The 15558-nt window shown below is 45.8% G+C and overlaps 1 protein-coding gene and 1 pseudogene across 1 annotated transcript; one reads left to right on the forward strand and one right to left on the reverse strand.

The window, feature by feature from the left end:
- Window positions 1-6089: 6089 nt before the first annotated feature.
- Window positions 6090-9756, forward strand: LOC119326786 (transcription factor LRL3-like). Its single transcript, XM_037600393.1, has 6 exons — window positions 6090-6652; window positions 6751-6861; window positions 7103-7168; window positions 8115-8180; window positions 8310-8378; window positions 9207-9756. Exons 1-6 carry the CDS (start codon window positions 6230-6232, stop codon window positions 9549-9551), a joined length of 1080 nt encoding a protein of 359 aa, XP_037456290.1. The 5' UTR covers window positions 6090-6229; the 3' UTR covers window positions 9552-9756.
- A 520-nt stretch (window positions 9757-10276) lies between these two features.
- Window positions 10277-14460, reverse strand: LOC119324624 (annotated as a pseudogene).
- Window positions 14461-15558: the final 1098 nt, after the last annotated feature.

Raw genomic sequence — 15558 nt, forward strand, 5'->3', positions numbered from 1 at the left:
TTTCAAAAAATATTCATGTTTTCAAAAGAATTCTTCACAAATTTAAGAAATATTTGCGTTTCAAACAAAGTTGATAATTTTTTTAAAAGTACATGGTTTGCAATTGTGTTAAAAAAATTCTTCAATTGTTGGGAATTTGTTAACAATTTTGGAAAAGGTGTTCAAACTTGTAAAATTTTCATACACAATGTAAAAGTCAAAACTATTGACAAATCTCAATAAATGGTTAGTACATAACAAAATAATAGAAAAACTATATGCTCACGGATGCACTCGTCTGGCCTAGTCTCGCACACTCATCTGAACAAGTGTGTTTTGGATTATGGATAAATGATCCCAATTTATTTCAGTAGCCTCACACGAACATATGATGCATACATGCCAGATTTGAACATGAATATGTTTTGTGAGTAGTTACGTTTGTTCATTAGGACATGGGAGAAGTCTTGTTATCAGTAATCATGTGAATTTGGTATTCGTTCGATATTTTGATGAGATGTATGTTGTCTTTTCTCTAGTGGTGTTATGTGAACGTCGACTACATGGCACTTCACCATTGTTCGGGCCTAGGGGAAGGCATTGGGAAGTAACAAGTAGATGATGGGTTGCTAGAGTGACAGAAGCTTAAACCCTAGTTTATGGTGTTGCTTTGTAAGGGGCTGATTCGGATCCATATGTTTCATGCTATGGTTAGATTTATATTAATTCTTCTTTCGTAGTTGTGGGTGCTTGCGAGAGTGGTTAATCATAAGTGGGAGGCTTGTCCAAGTAAGTACAACACCCAAGTACCGGTCCACCCACATATCAAATTATCAAAGTAACGAACGTGAATCATATGAGCATGATGAAAAGTAGCTTGACAGTAATTCATATGTGTCCTTGGGAGCGCTTTGCTTTATATAAGAGTTTTTCTAGGCTTGTTATTTTCTATAAAAAGGATTGGGCCACCTTGTTGCACCTTTGTTACACTTTTTACTTGTTACCCGTTACAAATTATCTTATCACAAAACTATCTGTTACCAATAATTTCAGTGCTTGCACAGAATACCTTTCTGAAAACCGCTTGTCATTTCCTTCTGCTCCTCGTTGGGTTCGACACTCTTACTTATCGAAAGGACTATGATATACCTCCTATACTTGTGGGTCATCAAATGCCTCCTTGGAAAACCGACTGTAATCTGACTGAAGTCTTAGAGCAACTCCAACATGCTGACTCATTTTGTCTGCGCGCGTCCGTTTGGGTCGCGGCGAACAGAAAAGTCGATCCAATGCGCCGACCCAAACGGACGCATGTCCCTTTTTCGTCCGCCTGCCAACCCATTCCTGGCCCATTTTTTAGCCTCATTTGCATCGGTGCGGACATGAGACGGACGCGCGCGGCACCCGCCTACTCCTACCCCTGGCCCGCTAGTCAGTGGCACATGGGCCATCCTCTCCCACCCTATATCGACAACAAACCCTCACTCGCCTCCGCTACATCGTTACCGCCGCCCATTTGTCGGTGCCTCTGCCAGCAGCCGGTGCTGATAGGCCTCCCCCCAACGCCGCCACCGCGCCGCCACCACCGTCTCGCCTCCTGGGCACCGAAGCTTCTCACCCCCACACCCCGACGCCGCTGCGAGCAGGAAGCCGCCTCGTCGCCCCGACCAGCTCCTTCGTCCTAACACGGGCACGCTAGTTGGACGCCGGCAAGCCAGCCACCTGGTCCAAGGGAGGCGCACATCTCTTCGCAGGCTGAAAGAACATGCGGTGCCCCCTGTTTGGTTTTGGTAGTTGATGACAATCTCTATGGACTAATGGTTGTCTTGAGTTATATTTGAAGGATTTGTCCATAGGCTTTTCTTGAAGTCCATGTGTTGGTTTCAAGGATTTTATGAGTTGACCAAGGTGCTATTAAGGAATTATCCAAAGATTGGTCATGTGAGTGTTGAGCTTATTGCAAGCATGTCTTGAAGAAGAAGGTTGTGTGATCATTCATGTTTACCTTCAAGAGATCATCCAAATGAAGAGAGTTGCAAAGATTCAAGGTTGATCAAGACTAAGTCAAGAGTGAATCAAGTTGATCAACTCACAAAGCGTAGAAGATGTACCGAGAGGGATCAAATGATCCCATGGTATGGTAAGCATTGTTCATTGCACTTTGTGTACTAACCCATGGTCTATGTGAGAGTTCTATGTGGGGTTAGGTACGTGTCCATGGGCTTGCGTCAAAAGGAAGATATCATACAACCCATGGAAAGGATGACATCAAATGGTGATCGTCATCAAGATTGCCATGTGCAAGTTCAAGTGGAGCATCACGAAGAGATCAAGTGCTTGAATCTTGCCATCCATTGTGGTGTCAATGGACGTGTGAAGATGTGCTAAAGAGTGGCTCACCCATAGTGGACTATGAGGGAGCAATCATCTAGTCCTCATCGAGCCAACGCAATCAAGAAAGGTGGTCCAACTTGAGGGAGTCAAGATCGTCATCATCTAGCTCAAGTGGACTATGTGCAAGGCAAAGGTTTGCGCTTGATAGGTTTTCTATTTTACCGGTCTCGTGGTGGTAGTTGGGAGACCGGGTTATAGGATCGTTTGTCGTACTATCAAGGGGGGCTCTCAAGTTGGTAGCTTGATCATATCGTTAGTAGAGAGCTCAAACCATTGCATTCTTGCATCATGTTTCTTGGTTCTTTTTTGGTTCTCTTTGTGAGTCTTAGAGCTTATGGTCATCTTGATGACAACCTTTAGTTCATCAAAAACGGAGTTCGCATGCGTCTTCTATGATGTTTTCGGTGTTGGAGGTTTTACATGTCTTATCCGAGGAAGGGTTCTCACCTTTTTCTTATGGGCATTTTCTATTTTGCTTCTTATTGATATTTCTTTCAAGATTGTGTTAGCCCTTGTCACTAGCTTTTCAACAAACTTGGTTTCATCGAATTCGGAGTCCGTTTGCAAAAGTTGTGGCAGTTTTGGTGTTCTGAAAAGGCTGCAGCGGTACTACCGCGAATTGGAGCGGATGTAATTTTTTACTACCACTCCAGAGCGGTACTACCGCGGCTCCTACAGCGGTAGTACCGCTCCGAACCAAAAAACTCGTCCCAAGTCCTGCAGAGGTAGGAACGGAAGTATTTTTTTTGTACCGCTCGCAAGCAGTAGTACCGTGATCCCTAGCGGTAGTACTGCTCTATGCGGGCTGTGAGCATAACGGTTGGATTTTCCCCCACCTATAAAAGGGGGTCTTCTTCCCCATTGAACCTTATCCTTTGAGCTCGTGTTCTTCCCCCATTGTTGACCTTCTTCGAGCTTGCTAACTCTCAATCCCTCCATGGATTCTTGCTAGTTTTTGAGGCAAAAGAGAGAGGAGATCTAGATCCACATTTCCACCAATCACTTTCTCCTCTATGTGAGGGGAACCCATTGGATCTAGATCTTAGAGTTCTTGGTGTTCTCCTTCTTGTTCTTCCTCTCATCTTCCTCCCTAGCATTAGTTGCTTCGGTGGGATTTGAGAGAGAAGGATTTGGGCACACCGTGTGCCCTTGCCATTGCATTTGGTGCATCGGTTTGAGTTCTCCACGTGATACGTGGAAGTTACAAGTTGAGAAGCTTATTACTCTTGGGTGTTTGGTACCCTTGAGCTTGTTACTCTTGGGTGTTTGGACGCCCTAGAGCTTGTTCCTCTTGGGTGCCTTGGCGCCCTAGACGGTTGGTGGTGTTCGGAGCTCAATCATTATGGTGTAAAGCTCCGGGCAAGCGTCGGGGCCTCCAATTAGGTTGTGGGGATTGCCCTGAGCAATTTGACGGGTACCGGTGACCGCCCCCAAGGGTTGTCAAAGTGTACGGGTTCGGTGACCGCCCCCAAGGGTCGCCATTTGTACGGGTTCGGTGACCGCCCTCAAGGGTCCCTTAGTGGAATCACGACATCTTGCATTGTGCGAGGGCGTGAGAAGATTACGGTGGCCCTAGTGGCTTCTTGGGGAGCATTGTGCCTCCACACCGTTCCAAACGGAGATTATCACCCGCAAGGGTGTGAACTTTGGGATACATCATCATCTCCGCATGCCTCGGTTATCTCTTACCCGAGCCCTTTACTTATGCACTTTACTTTTTGACAGCCATATTGTTCTTTGTCATATATCTTGCTATCACATAGTTGCTTATCTTGCTTAGCATAAGTTGTTGGTGCACATAGGTGAGCCTAGTTGTTGTAGGTTTTGTGCTTGACAAATTAACCACTAGGTTTATTCCGCATTTGTTCAAGCCTCTACCATAATTATTTTAAAACGCCTATTCACCCCCCCCCCTCTAGGCGACATCCACGATCTTTCACAGGCCAACTTCTTCGTTGACGCCCGCAAACTATTCGACAGTTTGCCAAGGCACCAAATGGACTTCGCTGACGAGTTCTTTTTCCATAATTTCCTTTGCGGCTCTGACGATTCCTCATCTGATGATGAGGAGGATATCTTGGCTGTCGTGTTGGTCCATCACCACCTTAATAGCCAGCAGCCGTTGTTCCGTGGCTCGATCCCGGGGCACCTTCCGGTGTTGAATCGTAACCGAGAGAGCGGCCGTTTCCTTCTTTGGAAGGACTACTTTGACTCAACCAACCCACTGTTCAACCATCAGAAATTCTGGTGGCGTTTCCGTATGAGTAGGCATCTTTTCAACCGTATTAGAGAGGGGGTGGTCGGATACGATAACTATTTCGAGCGCAAAGAGGATGCCCTTGAAAAGATTGGCTTCTCATCTTATCAGAAATGCACTGCAGCCATCCGGATGCTTGCATACGGAGTGCCCGATGATCTCATTGATGAGTGCGTCCGTATGAGTGAGTCTACATGCGTAGACTCCATGTACAAGTTCTACAAGGCTATGATTGTTGTGTTTGGTCTTGTGTACTTGAGAGAGCCGACTCCTCAAGATACAGCCTGCTTGTTGGCGATGAATGCCGGCAGGGGCTTCCCAGGGATGCTTGACAGCATAGACTGCATGCACTGGGAGTGGAAGAACTGCCCTTCTGCTTGGCGGGGCAGTATAAGGGCCATGTCAGGGCTTGCACTGTCATGCTTGAGGTCGTTGCCTCACAAGATCTCTGGATCTGGCACCCTTTCTTTGGCATGACTGGATCACAAAATGATATCAACATGCTTCAATGCTCACCGATGTTTGCAAGGCTTGCGGAAGGCAACAGCCCGCCGGTGAATGTTACCGTCAACAACCACAACTACGACAAATGATACTACCTAGGTGAAGGTATCTATCCTCAGTGGACCACTATTGTGAAGACAATCCCCAACCCTGTCGGAGAGAAGAGGAAAAGATTTTTCCAAGAGCAAGAGAGTGCTAGGAAGGACGTCGAGCGTGTCTTTGGTGTTTTGCAATCTTGATGGGGCATCGTTCGGTATCCTGCTAGGACATGGAGCACCAAGAAGCTGTGGGAGGTGATGACAATTTGTGTGATCATGCACAATATGATCGTAGAAGATGAGCGTCCGGAATGTATCTACGGTCAAGGGTTTTAGTTTCTGAGTGAGAATGTGTGCCTGAGCAGGGAAGAGCGGCAATGTTTGAACAGTTCACCCAATTTCATCATGAAATGCACGATTTGAAAATTCACATTCATCTGCAAAATGATTTGGTTGAGCATATGTGGGCTCATGTTGACAACCAATAGATGTATCTTCTTTTCACATGTATTTGAGATAATTTAATTTTTACTCGGCTTGTAAAACTATGGTTAATTTATTTGGTTTTGAAACTTTGCTTTTATTTGGGTGTGAAACTATACTATTTTTCATATGTCTGCTTGTGAAATAATGCAAAATGAGTTCATATTTGTTTAAAAAGACCGGCCACATCGGTAAATATGGGTTGACATGTTGGGCGCGCTGCCGATCCAAGTCAAAAAAAAAGCGAGCGGACAATCAAATGATGAAAAAACAGATAAAAATACCATTCGTTTGGATCGACACACGTTGAAGTTGCTCCTACACTAGTTTACAACAAACGCAGACGTGGTTTTACAGTGAAAAGAAATATCATGTATCCATAACCGTGACGACAGTCGTCGGAGCTGTCCCTCTCTCTGCGAGCTTATAAACTTTTTCGCCTCGCTCTCTGCAATCGTCAACCCAGCCCAGCCAGTCAGCCACCACCACCACCTTCCCTCGCCGGCTTTACCGTCGCGCCCTCCTCCTCCTCCCCTCTCCCCTCCGCGCAGGCCGCGAACCAAGTAGCCAGCCCATGCAGCCCACCGGCCGCGAAATGCACGGCGGCGGGCAGGGGCAGGGGCAGGGGCAGGACGACTTCTTCGAGCAGATGCTGTCCGCGCTGCCGACGGCCTGGGCCGAGCTCGGCTCCGTCAGGCCCCCCTGGGAGCTCCAGGCGGCCGGCGCGCCCCCGCCCGACGGCGACCCTGGGTTCGACGAGTCCGCCCTCCTCGCCTCCCGCCTCCGCCACAACCAGATCAGCGGCGGCGGAGGGGACGACAAGCCGCCGCCGGCCTTGCTCCCCCGCCACGGCCTCGACAGCGGGGGCTTCCTGCCCCTGCCGCTGTTCACTGACCGGTCCCGGGAGGACCTGCAGGGGGCTAACCAGGCGCTGTTCGACGGGTTCGGGGCCGCCGGAATGCATGGCGCCGGCGCCGCTCAGCCGCCGTTCGGTCAGGTGAGCCAAGAACCGCCGCGCGTCCAGCTTTGGCTTTGTTCCGAGTTTCATCAGCCGCACTAACAAAACTCTCCCTTCTTTCCCCCCGTACATCCAAGGCCGGCTCAATGCCGCCGCCAGCGGCGCAGAGCGGAGCGGCGGCGCCGCCGCGGCAGCGCCAGCGGGCGAGGAGAGGGCAGGCCACCGACCCCCACAGCATCGCCGAGCGTGTACGCGACCCTCGCCACCACCCTTCCCTTCTCCCCCAATCATTTATGTCTTACACCTTCTACTGTTCTTGACTTCCTGCTCCTCGAGCTCCACATTCACCGGACCATTTACTTCACTCCGACCTGTCACTGCCGAAAATTACTGGCATTTTTGCTCAAAATGTTGGCACCAGCAGCAAGAGGGGCCTGAAATGAAACCGTGCGGTTTTCCTCACACATTTTTCCATGTGTTGCTCTGCAGCTGCGGAGGGAGAGGATAGCGGAGAGGATGAAGGCGTTGCAGGAGCTGGTCCCGAGCGCCAACAAGGTGAGCGAAACGTCCCGCCTTTCCTCCTCCCGCTTTCGCCTTTTTCTTGCGCTCTCTGCTTTGAGCAAAGCAAAGCAGGAAGGAAAGCTTTCCTTCCCTGAATTCTGGTGAAAAATGCATCCATGTTTCCTGCATTATTGGTTGCTGCAGACAGAGTAAAGCTGGTGTATCATACATACTAGTAGTATAACGTGTGATGCCATGCTATCTTTGCAGTAGTATCAGTGATTGTAAAATAGCAAGTGCGTTATGGAATTGGAAAGCATGGATGGTAGTTGGAGTTGTATGGTTAATTACACTTATTAAGTAATCCAGGGGATAGGGTTGACATGTCGGTTGTCCGTTGGACGGTCTGGCTTAGTAATTTAGTGACTTCTGATTGGTAGGAAAAGAGAGATCAGGCATGGTGCCAAGGGGAATAAGAATTGTTATTGACACCATCAGTTTGGGCCAAGGCCACAGCTAGTACCAGTTAGTGCAATTGTAGATAAACGGGGACACCAAATTGAGGGGGGATGAAGATTAAATTAGGGGCTTCATGATCATTTCACTAAACACTAGGTTCGTAGAACTACAATATTGAGCATCATGAGGAGAATGACAGATGTATTGGGGGTTCCATATAACATGAACATGTTTAGACTTTGAGACATCCCGCTATCGTGGACTCCGTGATGGTTACAGAACAGGGGTGTTGTCTAGTCTCCAGCTTCTTGCCACGGTTGATACTCCCGGAGCTTCCAATCGCACATGTGATATCTTTCTTTGCACAACTTTTATTCACTGTTCACGGTATCTAGAGCGATAACGAATGTCGATTGCTTGGCTTTTTTAGAATAAAACCTTATATCAGTTGTCATATCTTAGATGACGCAGCTGCCACAATGCGAACTAGACCGGACATAGGTCACTGTAACTGGAATAACAAGATGGAATTTTGTTGCAGACCGACAAGGCATCGATGCTCGACGAGATCATTGATTATGTCAAGTTCCTCCAGCTTCAAGTCAAGGTACATAATTCGGCTTTTCTGCACCTAGCCCGGGTTACTACTAGCTAGCCGCTAAGTTTCTGAATGTTGCTAGTCAGCTTGCTCCTTGATGGAACTCATGGTCCCTGATCAGATGTCCCAGTTTTGCAGGTTCTCAGCATGAGCCGATTAGGCGGAGCTGCGGCAGTTGGCCCTCTGGTTGCTGGCTTGTCATCAGAGGTACCTGTGTGACATGATCTTCCATTTTGACAAGCTTATATGTGATTGTTTTATGGAGGAATCCTACATCACTGACAACGACTTGTACATAGTTAGTAAGTGTTAGCCTAGAGCCAAACACTAGCTTGCTTGCATGGGCCAACTTGTTCTGATCCCTAAAATCCGCTAATTACGTTTGTTAGATCACAAAGTGTATATGGAATGTTAGCCTTTTGACCATCGGTCCGGTACGAATAGATACTCATAATCCTGTCATTTTCAAGTTGGTGTGCTGATTCTGACTCACTTAACTTTTGGTTGTATATGAAAAAGATGATTATTTCTGTCTAGGGTGGATCCCTCTTCAAGTCCACGAGGTAGAATTTAGGTATAAAAAATCTAAATTTGGCATTCGGAGGACTGAAAGTCACAGTAAAGAGCTACTGCAACTAAATTAATAGTATGCCTATAAAAATTGCACCACATCATTTTTCAAATCGAAAGGATCGTTGCTTAAGGAACAGATCAAGCATTAGTGGATGCCAGCACAACAGAAAAAGGTTCAGAAGAATCTTTCTGGTTTAAGAACTGGAGGGAAAAAAGGAAAACACGCCTGAAAAGTGACCACCATATACCAAACTACCAATCAAGCAGTTAGCCTATAGGAGCTACTGCCCACTAAGGACAATTGGCAGCTCCTGAACATACCCCAGCTACTACAAGGTCAACCACCATCTCGAATTCGAAAAAAAAAATCATTAACTCTTTTTCTGTGAAGAAATCATCAGCTGTTTTATAAGAGTCATCTGCTCAATTGCCACTGTGCTAAAATCTGAGTCCACCTTGCAGAGCAGCGGAAATGGAAACGGGACCAGCAGCAGCGGCGACGGCAATGGCGACGACGACAATGGTGGTAGCACCTTGCGGGCGACGGAGCAACAGGTGGCGAGGCTGATGGAGGAGGACATGGGCACTGCCATGCAGTATCTGCAGGGCAAGGGGCTCTGCCTGATGCCGATCTCCCTTGCCTCGGTCATCTCCTCTGCAACCTCATCGTCGCTCCGCTCCGCCACCCGACCTGCTGGTAATGCAGGAGGACCCCTACACGAAGGCGGTAGCCCTGCGTCGCCTCGGTTGGTGAACGGCGTGGGCGCCGATGGCTCCCGGACCATCAGGGATGGCGGTAGACAGTGAAGTGGCCTTCAGAAGGTTGCATTCCGGGGGTAGAATTGCCAGCCAGCTCTACACCCTTTTCTCTTGGCCTTTATGTCTGTTCATAAGAAGAAGAAATGATGTGCAATCATGCAACCTTTAGCCCTACCTTTTTCCTGTTCTTGTTATTTATATGTGCAATAGCTTTTCTTCTAATATCTCTTTCTCCCTTTTGGGATATGATCGAGCTGCTCTAGTCTCTAGTCTTGTTTATATTAAAAAAAAATTGCTGAGCTGTCGTTCCTCTTGTTCGATAAAGCTAAAAAGGAATCAAATTTATTGTGAGCCCAAAATAAGTTGATTTTATAGGAGGTACAAATGCAAAGTTGTTTTTCGTAGAAGGCACAAATGCAAAGCTGGTCAACAAATTGGAAGATAATCTACATATCATGTGGGAGCCAGGAGAGCATATGCTGTTGTTTCAGGCGCTTTTCTTCCCGGATAACCAGCAAGTCAGATAACCTTAGTTGTAGTGCGTTTACTGGAAAGCCATGCGCGAAATGCTTACGCGCCAATGGTTGAGATGCAGGTGGTAACACGGTTAATTAGACGATCCTCGGAGCGTCAAGAACTGAAGATATTAAGCCATGATGTTTGATGCGTTAATTACGTGATCCGGTGAAGATATTAGGGCATCTTCAACCGTGCTTGTTAACCAAAAAATATGCCACTGACAACTCTGATGAACAAGGAGAAGCAGCATCGACTTGTAGCATTTGAACAAGGGGAACTTAATGAATTCTGCAGAAATGCAGGTGGGCGTCAGTTGGAAAGACATAAAAATTTACTGTGACGTGCACCTAGAATTTTCAGGTTTACTGACAAATGTTCAGACTAAATCAGCCAAACCCACTAAACTATACGGTCCATCATCAAATCGCGCCGTGTTGATCAGTAGGCGTATAGAAAAGCAAACAGGGGGGAAAACACGTGACGTCTTCGGATAGTAGAGTTCCCCAAATATATGTACCAGACGGGGATTTAAGACGTTTACAGAAAACAATTCAGAACACCGAGTGATCTATCACACTTCACGTTTGCTTGCCTCTCTTTCTTTTCAAAGCTCCCGGCGCTTTATCTCCCAACTTGTTGGATTTCTTCGATGCTTCTGGTTCGGCAGACCCTTTCAATTTATCTTTCAGTTTCTCCAGAGCTTTTAACAGCCCAGCAAGGAAAAAGGAAACAGAGACAATATCAGAATCAATGAAGAACATCGAAGGCGTGGGTGATGGCAAATCAACATAGAAATCTGATTAAAACAGGACTGTTATCTCACCGGTCTCAAAAACTGGGCGAAGGCTATCTATTGATTCCTCGGGTAGCGAGCGAAGGATGCAGCTAGAACCATCTGCCTTCTTCAGCATCTTGGCAAATCTTTTAACCTACATGACATTTGACTCAGCAACCCATGTAACTAGAGAAGATATGCTGAGATTAATTTATACATCTGGTAGCAGACACGTCTGTTTAACTCCAAAACAAATATCAAGGTGGTTCATCATTAGTTCGTCCATAAGTCCTGACCAAAATCAGGAAGTCCCGATAGTAACAGTTATCTACACCAAATTCTATATCATCAAAACACTCAATTTGTTTGTTCCCCAGCAATCAAATTAGCCAGCAATACAGGGATGAGATCAGCATATTATTTACACATATAGACATGTCATGTACAATATCATGGTGTATTAATCAATCAACCACAGCAAGCATTGTACCAAATACTAACTACTATTATTGTTAAACAGCGCATTACCTCATTTTTCCTTAAAAACGTGAAGCAAGAACCAGATTCGCCTGCCCTGGCAGTTCGGCCTGCTCGGTGGATGTATGTTTTCACATACTGCGGCATCTCATAGTTGATAACATATCTCAAACCGTCAATATGTATTCCTCGAGCCATTATATCTGAGCCAATGAGAACATCTATTTTCCCTTCCTTGAAGGCTGCCAACGTCTTCCTGCAGCAGAGTTTTATTAACATCACAAGGTGAGATTAAGTTCAACATGTCAGAATATCATTCCACCATCAACATAACCTAACTTAGCAAGTAATGCCACTTTCTTATGTTTGCGCACACATGCTCTAACAAATATGATCCATGGAGCTTGTATAAGGCATAGTCAGTCAGAGATGGTTATTTGTAGTTACTTATTTTTGTGGCGGTCTGCAACCAACGCAAGAAAATGAACTCTGATTTACAACAGGAAATAAACATGAGTTATTACCTTCGAGTAGATTCACGCTGCAAACTTGAAAATTCACTAAACTTAAAGGGCAAGTCATCAAAAAATCCCAGTAAAGTGCTTAGTCTGTGACTATCATCTACAGATTTGGTAAAAACCAAGCACTTCTCCCCACGCAGCTCTTGGAGAAGAACAATGAGGCACAGCGGCTTTATGTTTGATGTACAAATCTGCATTAACAGCAAGGAGAATGAGAACGCAGGGCACAGTTCACAATAGCCTTTTACACCCCTTGGGTGTTTCAGGCATCAGCATTGATAAGAGTAACAATCAGCAAAAACTGCCAAACCAGCTTGTAGGACTCCAGCTTTGTAGGAATTCTGTAACGCTTCTTTCCACTATTCAACAGCAGAGGATGATGCAGCTCAAGTTGAGAAAGTTTGCTGGGGTCTTGGGTCAGTGTAGCAGAACAGACTATCTTTGCCAGTCTTGGATAGCATTTACCTTTAAATCCTCGTTCGACGCCCCTAAATGCCATGGCATAGATTTAAGTCCTCAACTGAAATATAAAGTGATAAAAGAGGACAAGAATAATATGAGCAATTGATTCGGTAGAGCAAGTCTTACGATCTTCTGATGGTGGTCAATGGATGCAGTAGAGTTCGTCCAGCAGTGTCATGCCGGAAATGATCTTGATTAGTCGGGCGAGTAAACTGGATAACTGTTGGCAACCAGGACTGATATGCCTCCCTTAACATCCTATCTGTCTCATCAACAACCTGAAACCGCAAGTTTCGAAAAAATTAAAAGCAAGTACGCAATACTAATAAGATGCAAAATTATAGTGCCATGACTAAGTTTCGTATCATCATATACTAGAAAAGTTGTACAGATAGCGGGTCCTGTTGACTGAATAATTTGTTGGAAAGAACACAAGAAGGGCATGCCAAACTTGCTGCAACTAGAGGCAACACTCGCATGGTTTCAAATGCCATCCATATAGCAAGTGTCTAAATGAAGAGGCGAATCTGGAAAATTGTTTGTCGTCCAAAAATGTCCCCAAATAATCATTTATTGCTGCTATTTGGATACAGGCCAGCTAAATTAAGTAATACTACCTCCGTCCCAAAATAGGTGTCTCAACTTTGTACTAGCTTTAGTACAAAATTGTACTAAGCTTGAGACATTTATTTTGGGACGGAGGGAGTATACACTTTGGTCCAAACTCATTGCCAGCATAATGTTTGACATTACATGGTACTGCGGCACTATGCACACACAAACAATACTACCTTATAAATATTTATAACAGGAACTATCAACACATCATATATGAACTCAGCCATCCATTGTATGGAGAATTTTGGAGATGAAAGAGGAAACAGAGACTGTTGCCAAAAAGCCTACCAGGTATTGAAGATGCTCCAGACTAAAACCTTTAGTCATGTTGATATGATCCATCAATCTTCCAGGAGTTGCCACCAATATATCAACTTTAGTCTGTGGTTCCATTTCGACATATTCATCATCAAGCGATGGGTAAAGCTCTTGTTTGGACTTCTTGATCAGATTTGAGATTTCATCCGCAATGGAGGACTGACCAACTGCTGATGCTACTGTCAAGCCCACCACAGGAGCAATAACATCAAAAACCTCTTTAACCTGAAGTGGAACAAACAAACAAAAGACACTTCCATTTTGTCATGATGAACTGAATAATATTAAATGTATAAATTGCTGGAATAGCTACTGACGATATAGAACAGCATGCATCAGTTTTCCTATGGATAAATTGCTGGAATAAGATATTGACAGTATAGACTAGTGTACACAAGTTTTATCTAGAAGGTAAAATAAATATCACAAACCTGCAATGCTAAATCCCGTGTAGGCAGCACAACCAAAGCACGCAAGCACCTTACTTTCCGAGTGGAGAGCATTTGCACAATAGGCAAGGCATAAGCAAGAGTTTTGCCGGACCCGGTCGGGGAGTTAATACAGATATCCCTCTGAAAAGCACCAGGGCCAATTGTTTCCAGCCATGTCGAAACCTGAACCGGGAAAAAAGATTCGATTCCCATCCGCTGCAACGCTTCTGCCAATCTGTGTAACAGTAAACATAGCCCTCAGTTGCATGCTACTAGTATTTTCTAAGACGTTTGCAGAGTTAAAAGGGCACAAAGTTAATAAGCAGCTAAACAAAGTAGACCAAATCGAACATGTAAAGCAAGTGAAACTAGTAGTGCACATGACATTGAACAAAATTAGTGCAGCCAATGCTAATAGCATAGAACTTCTAGTAGCAGCACAAGAAGCTATCCAGTGAAGCGCAACAGCGCCATCCTTATCAAATTGAAGACTCCGGCATTACAGATTCAGCAGGCCGTAACTGAGCACAAAATACTGCACGGCACAGGCATGGGGTATGGTGTGGCACTACCTGGGGTCGAGGCGGGGGAGGCTCGTGACGGGGCAGCCGGAGAAGGAGTCGATGTCGACGGGGTGCCGCATCCACGGCAGGTGCGGCACGCGCTCCTCGGGCGCCTCGTCCTCCTGCCCCTTCGTCTTCATGGCCACCATCGGCCGCCGAACCAGAGAGACGGGGGAGGAGTCGCCGCCGGCGAGGAGGAGCGGCGCTAGGGGGGAGGAGGGAAGGGAGGGGCCGCGCGTTAGGGCGCGGAGCGGAACAGAGTGCTGATGATGGCGGGCTCTGCCTCTGACGGGCCAGGAGATGGGCCGTGCCGCGCAACAAGCTGTACAGGTGGCGGTTTTTTCTAAAAAAAAAAAGGTGGCGGTACAAGTACTGGTGAAGAGGGGAAAGACCAAGGGGCGGCGGCGTGAAACCACGCCCTGAGGATGGGTCGAAGCTTGTACTAGCTCACGTGCACGTTGGTCTTCTCTTTTTCTGCGGATTTGTACGTACATGTGCGCCTTGAGAAAATAAAGAGTGAACAATTTGTTTCAAACAAATTAATGGAACATTTTTGTAGTATGGTAGAACAATTTTGTAACCAGCAGCCAACAATTGTTTACCAAGAAACAAGCAGTCACTATGAAAAAGGAAAAAAAGATGATAAACATTTATTTGAGCAAAGAGAAACAAATATTAGCACTAGCCGAGTTTGAGATTGGAAACTGTCCGAGTTCGAGAAGAGGACTACGAGAAATCTTGCCGGGGGCAATTCAATGGTTTAGAAGAAGTCAACAGTATTTTTTTTTATTTTCAGCCAATTCATTGGGTGCTCCCTTAACAGGATCGATTCTCATGATTACATGGGCCAAGCTCATAACCAAGGTTCTCTTAGCTATTCACCTACTAAAGGACGAATGAATTGCTCTTAGCTATTCATCTACTAAAGGATGAATGCATTCATGTCAATGCGGCAATGCCTACCACCCATGTCTTATATAAGGAGCAAGACTTGTCTAAGCAAATGATCAATAATTTATACTTCTATGTCTTTAATTGTCCAATCCGGTTGTGTTATGTCTCTGCAGTTCGCACACTAGGGTTATGATTTGCATGGTTGCATAGGCATAGGAGACATCAAGAATTATGGATTGATCGGTATAATTACAACTTGCACGCATTAGTTGAAATCAGCTCCATGCATCTACCTCCTACGCCGCCGCATCAGCTAATTTCCCTCAGCATACTCTCTTCATGGAGCATTGTGCCTTCATGCTCCGGCAGTCTCATGCACCACACTCCTCGTGCACTCTTGAGGATGCATGGTGTGCTAGTTACTTCCTTGACTAGGATGGAACGGGGATTCAAAGAGATTGATTCTCACGAGTATGA

The sequence above is a fragment of the Triticum dicoccoides genome, chromosome 6B (genome assembly GCF_002162155.2).
Source record: "Triticum dicoccoides isolate Atlit2015 ecotype Zavitan chromosome 6B, WEW_v2.0, whole genome shotgun sequence".
NCBI classification, from domain to species: Eukaryota; Viridiplantae; Streptophyta; class Magnoliopsida; order Poales; family Poaceae; genus Triticum; species Triticum dicoccoides.

Excerpts from the sequence above, each read along its gene's own strand:
- LOC119326786 (XM_037600393.1), top strand. The coding sequence starts at position 6,230 with ATGCAGCCCACCGGCCGCGAAATGCACGGCGGCGGGCAGGGGCAGGGG. Across the intron at positions 6,862-7,102 it reads CCCACAGCATCGCCGAGCGT|CTGCGGAGGGAGAGGATAGC; the intron begins GTACGCGACCCT and ends GTTGCTCTGCAG. Across the intron at positions 7,169-8,114 it reads TGGTCCCGAGCGCCAACAAG|ACCGACAAGGCATCGATGCT; the intron begins GTGAGCGAAACG and ends ATTTTGTTGCAG.